The sequence below is a fragment of the Rhinoderma darwinii genome, chromosome 3, assembly GCF_050947455.1.
Source record: "Rhinoderma darwinii isolate aRhiDar2 chromosome 3, aRhiDar2.hap1, whole genome shotgun sequence".
NCBI classification, from domain to species: domain Eukaryota; kingdom Metazoa; phylum Chordata; class Amphibia; order Anura; family Rhinodermatidae; genus Rhinoderma; species Rhinoderma darwinii.
This window is the reverse complement of record NC_134689.1, coordinates 382,707,897-382,723,141: the sequence shown is the minus strand read 5'-3', so window position 1 is coordinate 382,723,141 and position 15,245 is coordinate 382,707,897. Positions and strand designations below refer to the sequence as shown.

At 44.2% G+C, this 15,245-nt stretch overlaps 1 protein-coding gene across 1 annotated transcript in view; it reads left to right on the top strand.

The window, feature by feature from the left end:
* Window positions 1-11,084: 11,084 nt before the first annotated feature.
* The window catches only part of GFRA2 (GDNF family receptor alpha 2), a 48,432-nt gene continuing 44,271 nt past the window's right edge, over window positions 11,085-15,245 (top strand). The window contains exon 1 of the mRNA XM_075858846.1: window positions 11,085-11,388. Coding sequence (XP_075714961.1) covers window positions 11,331-11,388 — 58 coding nt within the window. The 5' untranslated portion in view covers window positions 11,085-11,330. The remainder of the gene's footprint in view (window positions 11,389-15,245) is intronic.

Genomic DNA, 15,245 nt, shown 5'->3' with positions numbered 1-15,245 from the left:
ATGGCCGGGCATGTTCCGTGCCTAACCATCCAGTGCCTTACAATGACACTGATTGGCTAGCGGCGCGTGCTTGGAAGGTGCTGATTGGCGGGGCAAGTCATTCTGCCCCGCCAATCAGCGTCATTGAAGGACACTCATTCAGCTCCTGCAGACATGCTCAGAAGAGAGCATGTCTGCATCGCCAGTGAACAGCGTGGGAACCGGAGAATGTGAGTATGTCAACTTTATATATTTTTTTCCTCATAAAAATGCGAATGGCATTATCTATAGTGGGGGGGGGGTCTATCTACAGGGGGGGGTTGTCTTTATGTGGGCTATTATATATAGGGGGGTCTATATGTGGGGCAGTAGCTACAGGGGGGTCTATATGTGGGGCAGTAGCTACAGGGGGGTCTATATGTGGGGGTGTGGGCCACTATATACAGGGGGGTCTATATGTGGGGCAGTAGCTACAGGGGGGTCTATATGTGGGGGTGTGGGCCACTATATACAGGGTGGGGTCTATATGTGGGGCACTATCTACAGGGGAGGTCTGTATGTGGGGATGTGGGCCACTATCTACAGGGGGGTCTATATGTGGGGCAGTATATGTGAGACACTATACAGGGGTGGGCTATATGTAGAGCACTATCTATAGGGGAGCTATTTTTTAGGGTACTTTCTATAGGGGTGGGCTATGTGTGGGACACTATATACAGGGGTGGGTTACCTGTGGGGCACTAGCAACAGGGTGGCTATATGTAGTGCACAGTCTACAGGGGTGGGCTATATGTGGGACACTATATACAGGGGGAGCTATATGTGAGACACTATCAACAGAGGTGGGCTATACGTGGAGCACTAACTATAGGGGAAGCTATACGTAGGGCAGCACGGTGGCTCAGTGGTTAGCACTATTGCCTTGCAGCTCTGGAGTCCATATGTGGGCACTATCTACAGGGGCTTCTATGTAGGTCACTATCTACAGGGGGCACTATCTACAGGGGGCACGGTGTGTGTGTGTGTGTGTGTGTGTGTGTGTGTGTGTGTGTGTGTGACAGTTATATTTAGATGTGTTGAGAATTTTAACTTTGTTTACAGGTGCAGAAATGTTTTAGAAGTGAGAAGCTGAAGACATCTAAACGGAAAACTGCAGAAATGGGTCATGGCCGGGAGAATTCATCATAGATGTCTGAACCGGAGGGAGAAGAAAAGAACTAGAATCTGAGACGTCACCGGTGAGTCACTTAATGTAAATGTTTATTCTGCCTCTAATCAGTATTGTAGTCACTGTATGATCTGCAGCGAGATGATGGTGGTATGGTTTTTTTGTGTGAAACCGCATCTCCCAGCATATCCTTATCATTGTTTCGGCCATGCTGGGAGCTGTAGTTTTACGCCGTACAAACCTATGCGCAGTGGCGTAACTACCGCTATAGCAGCCGTAGCGACTTCTACGGGGCCTGCAGCATGAGGGGGCCCGTGCCACCCGCCGGCACGGCCCCTCCCATGGCCGCAGGCTCCGCTAGCAGCCGCTATGGCTGCTACAGCGCGACGCCACTGAAGGGGTTGTTCCTACAAAAGACATGCATCCCCTAACCACAGGATAGGGGATACATGTGGGATCGCTGTGACGCACAGCGATGAGGAGAACGGGGGACCGAAAGTCCCCCCTAAGTTCTCCATGACAAACCTCGGACTTCCGTAGTCTGTCTGCAGCTCCATGGAAATGACTTGCGCACCGGTCGTGCTTGTGCGCAGGCGTGACCAGCGCTCCTTTCATTTTTATTGAACTGCGCAGACGCCGGAAGTCCGAGGTTAGTCATGGAGAACTTCGGGGGACTTTCGGTCCCCCGTTCTCCTTATCGCTGCCTGTGGATAGGGGATGCATGTCTTTTGTAGGACAAACTATAGGCCGTTGTTTTTTTGGGGGGGGGGGCTTGTATGGCGTAATCTACAGAGGGGGCTGTATGGCTATATCTACAGAGGGGGCTGTATGGCGTTATCTACAGGGGGCTGTGTATGGTGCTATCTATAGGGGTGCGCTGTGTGGTGGAATCTATAGGGAGGCACTATCTACAAGGGGGGGGGGGGTTGTGTGATACCCAGCAGAGGGGGGGGGGCCCAGTCAAAAGTTTGCTATGGGGTCCAGTCTTTCCTAGTTACGCCCCTGTATCTATCTATCTATCTATCTATCTATCTATCTATCTATCTATCATTTCACCACTTTTGCCTGCATTTCAGCACGGTTAAGTAGTCACATATAGATATTTTGTAACACAAGGATGAAAAATCAGTATGATGTTCCTCTCTTGACACAGGTAGGCACAGGGACAAATAAAGTAGCTCTACAATACAAAGAATTTACCAAACAACTCCCCATACCTCAATTTTCAGCCCCGCTGTAAGTATGACATCATGGGAGTGGGATACCGGGGTCAACTGACGTAACACCTGAATTTCCTAGTTTTGAGTAGAGTTGAGCTTTAACTGCTCCTCACATTGCTCTTCTGCACCCCTTCACCTTGTTGTAATGCCCCCCCCGGTCTCCATACAGTGTATTGACTCTCTTGAAAGGATTAATTGAACATTAAGGTTTCCTTTAAAAATGCCACATCTAACAATGACTGCACAGATCAGCTATGTTAGAGTACAGTGTTACTACTGTGAACAAATGCTGCTGATCCTTAGAGAGCAGCGGTGCCAGTGTATTCTTCTCATTTCCTGACTGCGTCACTTTTTTCTGTACTTCTTTCTCTGCATTGCTATAATCTTGCCCTCCTTATAACCTCATTTGGGATGGGGCACCATCTAACCTATCCCAAGCTCCAATATCTAACACCAAACTTGGCACTTTGAAGAATAGCACTGGAATAGCTATTGGAAGGGCCCAACACAGGAGTGGATTTTGGCAGGAGCCCTCCCTCCTCAATATGCACCCCTGCTTATCCCATCCATACTTACCTACAATCCTGGAATGAAATTGGGATGGGGGATCTAGCTGAAATTGTATTTATACTGTTTCTATTTACTTTGATGGGAGCTGTATAAATATGTATGCAGAGAGCTCCCCCTTGTGGCGGCTGAAGGCAGAAAGACATTTTAACTTTTAAGTCTATGACTGTCTGTAAGGACGCACATTCTGTAGCTGGTTTGTCTTTGCTCAAAGTAAAGCTGGGTTTACCCACTCAGATTCTGCACTGATCCCTACCTGGGCATTTTAAGTACGGTATCATCAGGACAATCTCTTCTCTTGCTGGCAATCAGGAGCAGCCCAGGGCCCCCATCAGGGCAGTACTAAGGGTACTGCTGTCAGGGGCCCAGACCAAATCAAACTGAAAGGGGGCCTGCCAGCAGCTGCTGACTGCCGCCACTCATTACAGCCTCTCCGCCCGGCTTGCATTTGGTTGAAAAAATAGGCCCCTGCAATGGGGCCCGTTATTTTCACCAAAGTAAAGTCTGTGGCTGCTGGGTTCGCGGACGCTGCCCCCCGTTGTAGATACTGCTGTTCACCGCCTACACCATGCTCATCCCCAGCTCCACCCCGCTGATAATTTCAGAGTTTACAGACCACCCCGTCCGCCCCCTGGTCCGCTCTCTTATCTGACCCCTCTTCTACTGACCTCCTCCTCCACATCAATGTAATAGCGTAGCTGCGTGAGGAGAGGTGGAGTCAAGTAATAATGTGGAGGCGGGCGTTCTCTGATCCCCGCCATTTTCTGACTGACCTAGAGGACTGGATCTGGCTGGTAGACCTGGATTTATAGCTGGGAGCCAGGACAAGGACTGACTGTGGGAGAACATGAAGTGGGAGCCAGCAGCTCTTCTGACACAGGTAAAGTATCTAAAAGTGCTGAATTAGTATTGGGCCCTGTTCACACAAAGGAATTTTGAGGCAGATTTTGACCTGCCTGTATTTTGCCACGTTTTTCGCCCACGGCCATTGAGGACCTCGGCAAAAAACGCAGTGAACAACGCTTTTTATAACTCCCATTATTTTCAATGGGAGGTCAGAGGCGGAACCGCTGCAAGAAAAAACATCCGGCTTTTTTTCCCCGAGAGCGGCTAAAAACAGCCTAGGAAAAAAAACGCCTCCCATTGAAATCAATGGGAGGCGGTTTCGGATGTCTTTTTGGCGCTGATTCCAATGCGGTTTCCGCGTCCAAATCAGCGCCAAAAAACATTGTGAATTTTTATTAGGGTCCAGTAGGAACACATTCGTTGAGAACACTGCTGATTTTACGCAACCAATTTAATTGCAGAAAATCTGCAGCGTATTACAGTAGCAGCCGTGCGGTTGAGATTTGAACAAATGTCCTCGACACACAGCAGAAAAAATCTGCCCAAAAACAAAACGTCATAAATTGACCTGAGGTGTATTTTTTTTAAGCTGCAGCATGTCAATTCATGCTGTGGAATCATTGCTCCTCTGTTATGGGTTTTTCTCATTGAATTCAATGGAGAAGTAAAACCTGCAACAAACTGCTATGTGTTGCGACTTTTGCGGCAAAAATCACAAATTAGGAAAAAAAAAACAATTTTTATTTTAAATTTAAAAAACGTTTATACTTACCCCGGCTGTAGTCTAGGTGACATGTCTCTCTCTTCTGAGCACAGCCCGACCTCCTGGGATGACGCTGTCATCCATGTGACTGCTGCAGCCTTTGATTTGCTGTAGCAGTCACATGGGATGAATCGTCATGACAGGAGGATCCCTGCAGGATGTCTGCAGCGGACATGCCGCCCCGATTGTTGTTACCAGGGTGGATATGCTGTGTCATTTTACGCAGCGTATTCGCCTAGTGTGTTCCTACCCTCATGATGTGCTCCTGAAGATGCTGTCTGTCTAAATAGGCAGTTGCTTCAGTATAATTTCTAATAGTAATTTCCTTTTTTAGAGGTCTTTTTTCCCCCCTTTCCTCTTGGTTAAACATTAAAATAAAGTGGCGCAAAATAACCAGCTTTAAAAAATACCAAACATTTGTGTTAGGCCATGTTCACATCTGCATTGGAGTCTCCATTAGGGGCCTCCGTCGCAGATCCCGCCAAGAATATCGGATACAATAATGCAGCATGCTGCCCTATTCTTTTTGTTAAAGCCACAGACTCCCCAACGGAAACCCGACAAAACCCATTAAAGTCAATAGGTTTAGTTGGCGGCCGGTGTTATCCGTTGTGCAACGGAACCAGCGCTTCTTATTTTTCTGTTGCTCTGCTCCTCTGACAGAGCAGAATAACAGAAAGCTGAACGCAGGTGTGAACCCAGCCTTACATATTGGGCATTTTGAGTAAAATAAAACTTTGCATGAAGGAGGAGCTTGTACAGAGCGGCGGTCAAGCATGTGCCCGCTACTCCATTCAATGTCTATGAGAATGACAGAAACAGCCAAGTACACTGTACTCGGCTGATTCCGTCATTCCCATACACTTTGAATGAAGTGGCAGCGCGCACGCTTGACCGCCGCTCGAGTCAATGTCCTCCTCACTGCGGTGGGTGGGCCCCCAGACAATATGGCCCTGAAATTCCTGATGGCAGCCCTGAGCAGCCCCCTCCATTTTCTATATCGCAATGGGACATACTCCTTAAAGTTTGTGATACAGGCAGCCAAGAAACAAAATAATTATATTTGTTGCAGCATCACAATATTGTTGGTGTGTTTATTTGTGTGTGTGTGTGTGTTCATTTACAAATTTGAACCCTTTTTGACACTGAATTAAATAATACAATTCTCGCTTGCTGTAGCCACCACTAGGGGGCGCTCCCTGCATATGAATATGCATTGGGAGTTGTACAAATATGTATGCCGTGAGCTTCCCTTTAGTGGTGGCGGCAGGTAAACATAATTTAATCCTGGCGCTCCCTCCAACCCCTGGCTCCATAGAAGTGACCTGGAATTTTATTTAAAAAATTAGGTTTAATCCATTTTCTGGTTGATGGGAAAGATTTTTTTGACCATTTACACACACAGATTGACCCAATATTACTCCGCCCTCCATTGTCATCATTAGATCTCCCACCACTTCCTCTAAGCACATGTCTCTTTAAGGCTTCGTTCACATCTGCGCCAGGGCTCCGTTCCGACGGAATGTCGGAGCTTTCCGTCTGAATAGAGCCCTGACTGACACAAATGGAAACCATAGGTTTCCGTTTCCATCACCATTGACTTCAAATGACGGAACCCTTGCACAACTGAGACAAATGGAAACCAATAACACCGGATCCGTCACCATTGAAATCGATGGCGATGGAAACAGAAGCCTATGGTTTACGTTTGTGTCAGTCAGGGCTCCATTCCGACGGAAAGCTCAGACATTCCGTCGGAACGGAGCCCTGGCGCAGATGTAAACGAAGCCTAACTTGACCATGATAACTTGATGCAGCATGATAACCAATGTTCCCTCTAAGTCTTGGCAGCTCCTGAGCGGGGCAGTTAGGGAGCAGGGCAAGTCTCCATCAATGGTGGGGGATCTGATGACCAACAGTAATACCCCCAGTAAACTCTAATATAGCGACTAAATAAGAGAATAAGAAAACTTATTTTAAATTAGTTTTAATTACTTTCTTAAATACCATAATATTACAAGAATATCAGTAAAATAGACGACAGTTATAAACCCCAATTATAGGTATTAATGAAAGAATCCCTCATTACACCACTGTCCCTGTAGATAGCGACACACCGACCCCCTGTAGATAGCGCCACACCGACCCCCTGTAGATAGCGCCACACAGATCCCCCTGTAGATAGCGCCACACAGACCCCCTGTAGATAGCGACACACCAACCCTCTGTAGGTAGCGACACACCAACCCCCTGTAGATAGCGCCACACCAACCCCCTGTAGATAGCGCCACACCAACCCCCTGTAGATAGCGCCACACAGACCCCGTATAGATAACGTCACACGCAGCCCCTGTAGATCGTGCCACACACATCCCCCCTGTAGAGCCTGCCACTCAGACCCCCCCTGTAGATCCTGCCACTCAGACCCCCTGTAGATCCTGCTACACAGACCCCCTGTAGATCCTGCCACACAGCCCCCCTGTAGATCCTGCCACACAGACCCCCTGTAGATAGTGCCACATACACCCCCCTGTAGACAGTGCCACACAGACCTCCCCTGTAGATAGTGCCACACAGACCCCCCCTGCAGATAGTGCCACACAGACCCGCCTGTAGATAGTGCCACACAGACCCCACTGTAGATAGTGCCACACAGACCCCCTGCAGATAGTGCCACAGAGACCCTCTGTAGATAGTGCCACACAGACCCCCTGTAGATAATGCCACACAGACCCCCCTGTAGATAGTGCTACACAGGTCCCATCTGTAGATAGTGCCACACAGCCCCCCTCTATATAGTGCCACACATCCGCTCTGCCGTGTCTATAGTGAACACCACCTTTTGGTGCGAGCACTGACAAATGGGTGTTACGATTCCCCTTGTCAAAGGGCTGTGTCCCTACATACTGACAGTCTCCAACCATCGCTGACAGTATCACACTTCCTCTTGACAATGGGAACGGTAACACACATTTGTCTACTAGTCCTGGGTACACAAAGATATGTAGAATACAAGGATTTCCTACAACAGACATGTCAGGGGAGGGGACAGATCTCCTAAAGATCCAGTGACTCACAAGTGACGTCTTCTCTGATGGGAGTAGTTTTCTTTTCTTCTCAATGTGACGCAGACCGTTATGGCGACTTCTCCTGATGAGACATCTTTGTTCATCACTTCTGCAGCCATTTCCAGGCTCTAAAGAAATACACAAATTTAGACACCAAGGCCCAGAACCATACATTAAAGGGGTTGTCCGGGCACAGACCGGTTTTTATACTGATGACCTATCAATGTGAACAGACAACAAACTTCCTAAATACAGACCAGACCCCCTAAATACAGTCCCCAAACCAGACCCCCTAAATACAGTCCCCAAACCAGACCCCCTAAATACAGTCCCCAAACCAGACCCCCTAAATACAGTCCCCACACCAGACACCCTAAATACAGTCCCCACACCAGACCCCCTAAATACAGACCCCTTAAACAAATCCATCCCCTTATACATACATAGCAGCTCACCTCATTCTTCTCTGTGGAGTCTTGCTGCTGCGGTCATGTGACCAGAAGGTCTCTAAACAGTAGATATGAACTTCAGAGATGAGGTCATGTGACCTTATGTTTAAAGGTCCTTTTGCAGGACATTATACAATGCCGTTTCGTTGCGTTTTTTGCCGTGATTCGCGGGCGGCCGCACAAAACGCCCTATGATCATCCGCCATTGAGTGCTACATAGCCCCCCTCTCCCCTTGTATATAGTGCTACATAGCCCCCCTCCCCTTGTATACAGCGCTACACAGCATTTCCCCATGTATACAGTGCTACACAGCCCCACTCTCCCCTTGTATATAGTGCTACACAGCCCCCTCCTCCCCTTGTATATAGTGCTACAAAGCCCCCTCCTCCCCTTGTATATAGTGCTACAGAGCCCTCCTCCTCCCCTTGTACATAGTGCTACACAGCCCCCTCCTCCCCTTGTGTATATAGTGCTACACAGCCCCCTGCCCCTTGTATATAGTGCTACACAGCCCCCTCCTCCCCTTGTGTATATAGTGTTACATAGCAATTCTCCACCTGTATATAGCGCTACACAGTCCCCACTCCTCCCCTTGTATATAGCGCTAAACAGCCCCTCTCCACAGCTCCTTAAAAATAAAAATATAAAGATCGTACTTAACTTGCCCCGTTCCCGCGACAGACGGAGTGCTACACTGCCTTTCCGGCAGGACCCATGTGATGTCATCACGCCGGCCTGCGCGACTCCCAGCGTCTTATAGGCTGCAGGCTTAAGGTGGCCTGCAACCTATAGTATTCATTTGTATGTGCGTCCTGAGGACGTAGTACGTACAAGTGAATGTGGCTGTCGCTAGCACCGGACTCCCCTCCGGTGCTAGCGACGCCACTGCATCTGCCCGCTGCCTGTGACAGTGCGCGGGCTTTAAAATTTAGTGAGCGGGCTGACTGTGGAAGGTGCGCGGCCGCACACCTTATGGGATACTGGGATACACTCATGATAACACATCACTTAACACAACAAAAGACATTGAAAAAGACAAGAGAATGTTTCCTGCTACTGTGTATTTAAAGACGCTCTGTCGCCACATTATAAGTGCCTTATCTCCCACATAAGGAGATGGGCGCTATAATGTAGGTGACAGCAGTGCTTTTTATTTAATAAAACGATCTGTTTTCACCACTTTATTAGAGATTTTAGATTTCTGCTAATGATTTGCTTAATGCCCAAGTGGGCGTGTTTTACTTTAGACCAAGTGGGCGTTGTACAGGGGAGTGTATGACGCTGACCAATCAGTGACCAATCAGCATCATGCACTCCTCTCCATTCATTTAGTCAGCGCATAGGGATCCTTTTAGATCCTTATGTGCTGTCTTATACTAACACATTAAAAATACTGAAGTGTTTAGACAGTGAATAGACATTCCACGGGATGTTTATTCACAATCTCTGCACTTCGTTACTGTTTCTATGGTAGTTACAGCAGAGCAAAGCGTAATCTCGCTGTAACCTGTCATTTACCGCGTAATCTCGCGGGATTACGCTTTGCCCTGCTGTAACTACCACAGACAGAGTAACGAAGTGCAGGGATTGTGAATAGACATCCTGTGGAATGTCTATTCACTGTCTAAACACTTCAGTATCGTTAATATGTCAGTATAAGACAGCACATAAGGATCTAAAAGGATCCCTATACGCTGCCTAAATGAATGGGGAGGAGTGCATGACGCTGATTGGTCACTGATTGGTCAGCGTCATACACTCCTCTGTACAACGCCCACTTGATCTAAAGTAAAAATACGCCCACTTGGGCATTGAGCAACTCATTAGCATAATTCTAAAATCGATAATAAAGTGGTGAAAACAGATCGTTTTTTTTAAATAAAAAGCACTGCTGTCACCTACATTACAGCGCCGATCTCCTTATATAGGAGATAGAGCACTTATAATGTGGGGACAGAACCTCTTTAACACATTTATTGTTAAGTTAAAGATTGCTACGTCTGTACATCATCTATTCAATGTAATACATTTCTTACTACCTAATACAATACTATGTAAAACCAAGAAAGTGGTATCCTTGCCTCTACTACATATGATCACAACAGCTCTCTATATATAGCAGAGCTGAGTTTGTCATTTAAGGGTGCTCATACATGTATCGATATAACTGGAAAAGACGGTCAGCGCTACAGATGTCATACAAGGAAATGTCATAATATTTGCAACAACGAGAATGATTTTCCTCTGGGATCTGCACATATCCTGCAGTGATGCTCCTTTAATGGCCGTCACTTAAAGGTCTATTCACAAGTCGTAGACAAATTGGCTTTTTTGTTGCAAATTTTACAAAACCGCGGCGTATTGCAACGATTTTGTGGAAATTGTGTAAAATGAAAAATGCTATATGACAGCGATGCGTGAATGGACTCTTCTGGTCAAGGATAAAGGAACGCTAGTCAGATTTGGGGCAAGTTGACACGTATGTGGCCAGTTTAACCCTTTGGAGCTGCAGCATTTCTGCATCATCAAGATGAGGTGATGTTCACACGAAAGATTTTTCCGTTGGAGAAATTAATTGCGGATTTGGCTGAGAATCCGCAGCAGTAAACCAAGGTTGCCGAAGATTTGCAGTTTCAGCTGCCGCCGAGCCACACGCAGATATTCATAGGGGCTTTAAGAAGTGAAATGTCACTTTTATTTCTGCAAAGCAGTTTGTGATCGTTTTTCACGCGTATTTCGGCACAGAATTTGCGCTGAAATCAGTGTGAAAATCAGCCGTGTGAATATGGCTTAATTAAGTCAAAGGAATATGTTTACCTGCAGTCCTAAATAAAATCATAGATAACACATTGTAATAGGATGAGGGCAAATGACAAACTCAGCTCTACTGCATTAAGTAGCTGAGCTAGATCTGTAGACCCTGTATCTGGTCTCCTCAGCAGTTTCCTCTGTGGTACTTGCCTCCCTTTATAACCTCTTCCCTCCTATGACTCTCCCATCCTTCTTCCCCTCCTCTCCAGTGATCAGCACCTCTCGGACTTCCTCCCCATCACACACAAACTCTTCCCCTGTTCCTCTCCTTCTTTCAGGAGCTAAATCCCTGCACTCAGCATCTCCCCCTCTCCCTCCTGGATTTCCTGCCATCAGCTCTTCTACCCTGTAAAGGATGTTAGAAATAGGATCCAGCACATAGAGGGGACACTGTTCTAGGAGCTGGAGAACGAGTAGGATTTGGGATATTTGGGCACCCTTTGAATAAGACCTGGTCCATGGGAGATATGAAGATGCTGCTGACCACTCACTTCCCATACAGTCTTCTCTTCTTGGGTGAGTAAATCCATTCTATCTATCTATCTATCTATCTATCTATCTATCTATCTATCTATCTATCTATCTATCTATCTATCTATCTATCTATCTATCTATCTATCTATCTATCTATCTATCTATCTATCTATCTATCTATCTATCTCCTAGAACTGTATTTCTGTATACAGTATGTAAGAACAGTACATAACTTTAAACATGGATTATATATTCTAATATTGGAAATCCTTGGAAATTCTTTTCTCTCTTTTTTTTTCTCACTCTCCCTTCCTCTCTCTCTTTTTCTCTCGGTCTCAAGCTTTTCTCTATCTCCCAGTCCCTCTCCTCTCTCTTTCTCAGTCTCTCTTTCTGTCACTCTTCTTTTTCTCCCTCTTTTTTCTCTCTTTGGCTCTTGTCTCTCTTTTTCTTTTTTTCTCTCTCTTTTTCTCTCTCGCTTTCTCTCCCTCTCTCTCCTTCTTCCTCTCTTTTCTCTCTCTTGCTTTTGCCTCTATATTTTGTCTCTCTCTGTGTGTCTCTCTCTCTGTTTTCTCTCTCTACTCTCCCCTCGCTCCCTTTTCTCTCTCTTCTGTCTGCCTCTCTCTCTCTCTCTCTCTCTCTCTCTCTCTCTCCCTCATCTTTCTATCTTTCTGTTTTTCAATTTCTTCCTCTATCCATTCATTTATCTATTGTACATACATATATATATGTGATGATATGTATAGAACTTGTGTATAGTTTATATATGGGATGATATGTGTAGAACTTGTGTATAGAGTTTATATATGTGATGATATGTCGTGAACTTGTGTATAGTTTATATATGGGATGATATGTGTAGAACTTGTGTATAGAGTTTATATATGGGATGATATGTGTAGAACTTGTGTATAGAGTTTATATATGTGATGATATGTATAGAACTTGTGTATAGTTTATATATGTGATGATATGTATAGAACTTGTGTATAGAGTTTATATATTTGATGATATGTATAGAACTTGTGTATAGAGTTTATATATGGGATGATATGTATAGAACTTGTGTATAGTTTATATATGGGATGATATGTATAGAACTTGTGTATAGTTTATATATGTGATGATATGTATAGAACTTGTGTATAGAGTTTATATATGGGATGATATGTATAGAACTTGTGTATAGTTTATATATGGGATGATATGTATAGAACTTGTGTATAGAGTTTATATATTTGATGATATGTATAGAACTTGTGTATAGAGTTTATATATGGGATGATATGTGTAGAACTTGTGTATAGAGTTTATATATGGGATGATATGTATAGAACTTGTGTATAGTTTATATATGTGATGATATGTATAGAACTTGTGTATAGAGTTTATATATGTGATGATATGTCGTGAACTTGTGTATAGAGTTTATATATGTGATGATATGTATAGAACTTGTGTATAGAGTTTATATATGGGATGATATGTCGTGAACTTGTGTATAGAGTTTATATATGTGATGATATGTATAGAACTTGTGTATAGAGTTTATATATGGGATGATATGTATAGAACTTGTGTATAGAGTTTATATATTTGATGATATGTATAGAACTTGTGTATAGAGTTTATATATGGGATGATATGTATAGAACTTGTGTATAGTTTATATATGGGATGATATGTATAGAACTTGTGTATAGAGTTTATATATGGGATGATATGTCGTGAACTTGTGTATAGTTTATATATGGGATGATATGTATAGAACTTGTGTATAGAGTTTATATATGTGATGATATGTATAGAACTTGTGTATAGAGTTTATATATGGGATGATATGTGTAGAACTTGTGTATAGTTTATATATGGGATGATATGTATAGAGCGTTGTACCTGTTTTATACAGTATAACATAATATACCAAAGTATGACATTTGTATAACTGTAATCATAGTTGGAGTGCATACAATTTCTGTACATAGCACAAAGGTGGGTGTATATAACTAGGGTGGGTGAGGGGCCGTGGAAATGTATTTTATGCTCCTTGTATCTATATCATATTTTGGGGCAAAATAATAAATATTACTTGTCACATTACATGTAAAACTAGAGTTACAGACTACTACACATTGTCTACTACACATTGTAAGTGAACCTATAGTGTACGAAATGAAGTAGTAGTGTATTATATCCATATAAATATACAGTGTGGTGGGTATGTTAGGTATGTGTGTATATCTATGCTGCTCCGTGTTATACTATATATATAATATAGAGGTGTATGACATGTGCACTGTATATATGCGTGATAATGACAAAGTTGTGACTCCACACTGTGGTCTATAAAATACCTAAACAAATTATCTATCCATCCATCCATCCATCCACATGTCTGTCTGTCTGTCTGTCTGTCTGTCTGTCTGTCCTATCTTATATCTAATTATTTTTAGGTGAAGTAACAAGTTTCTTGGCATATAACATCTACCTCTGTACACATACTTCATTTTCACATGTCTATTTGGACTCATATATCAGTAGATTCAGCTGGTCCCTAAATACCAGAAGAAAATCAGGGTTAGGGTATGTGCACACGACCTCTTTTCAGACATAATGGTGGCGTTTTACCCCTTGAATTACGCTTGAAAAGACGGCTCCAATACGTCGGTAAACATCTGCCCATTGCTTGCAATGGGTCTTACGATGTTCTGTGCAGACGAGCTGTCATTTTACGCGTCGCTGTCAAAAGACGGCGCGTAAAATTACGCCCACATCAAAGAAGTGCAGGACACTTCTTGGGACGTAATTGGAGCTGTTTTTCATTGACTCCATTGAAAAACAGCTCCAATTACGTCCGTAATGGACGCCGTGAAAAACGCGAGTACTTGCAAAAACGTCTGAAATTCAGGAGCTGTTTTCGCCTGAAAACAGCTCCGTAATTTCAGACATATTTTGCGTTGCCGTGTGAACATACCGTTAGGGTATGTTCACACTATCTATCTTCAGACGTAATTCAGGCGTTTTACGCCTCAAGTTACGCCTGAAAAGACGGCTCCATTGGTTTTACGATGTTCTGTTCCCACAAGCCTTTATTTTACGTGTCGCTGTCAAAATACGGCGCGTAAAATGATGGCTCGTCAAAAGAAGTGCAGGACACTTTTGGAGCCGTTTTCTCATAGACTTTATTGAAAACAGCTCCAAAAATGGGCATAAAAAAACGCAGCGAAAACGTCGCGAAAAACGCGAGTTGCTCAAAAAACGTCTGAAAATCAGGAGCTGTTTTCCCTTCAAACCAGCTCCATAATTTCAGACGTTTTTTGTTAAGTGTGTGAACATACCCTTATGTGTCAGTGATTTACTATAGATGACTGAAACAGAAATAGACACCAATGTAAAAAATAGATGGCTAAAAATGACCCATCCATGATGTCCCTAGAAAAAGTTCATGTATTCTCTTTACAAACCAATGAAAGTATAATAAATCGTCATTAACCAGACCCTTATTACATCACAGTAAAGAATATATAGTGGCCAAAATTAAAGTAAAAAGTAATGCAAGCAACAAGCGGAGTCGATGCCCACAGCAGCCAATCATATAATTGCTATAACCTTATTTGTTGCTATGGCACTAATGTACGGCTGCTTTCAGACGGCCGTAATATGGGTGCATTTTAGCGTCCATATTACGGATGCAATACCCGGTCCTCCCGTGGTACTGATGAGCCAGACTTAGATCATCATAGCATTCTGGGGTAGTGTTAACCAGCACTATACAGGGACCCCATTTTAACCATTGCTATGGTGCCCCCACCTCTATGTTTGCGCCTGGGTCCCCTTTAAACGTATCCTAAAAATATTTTCATGCACAAAGCGATGTATCACCTGCCTATTGAAAAGTGATG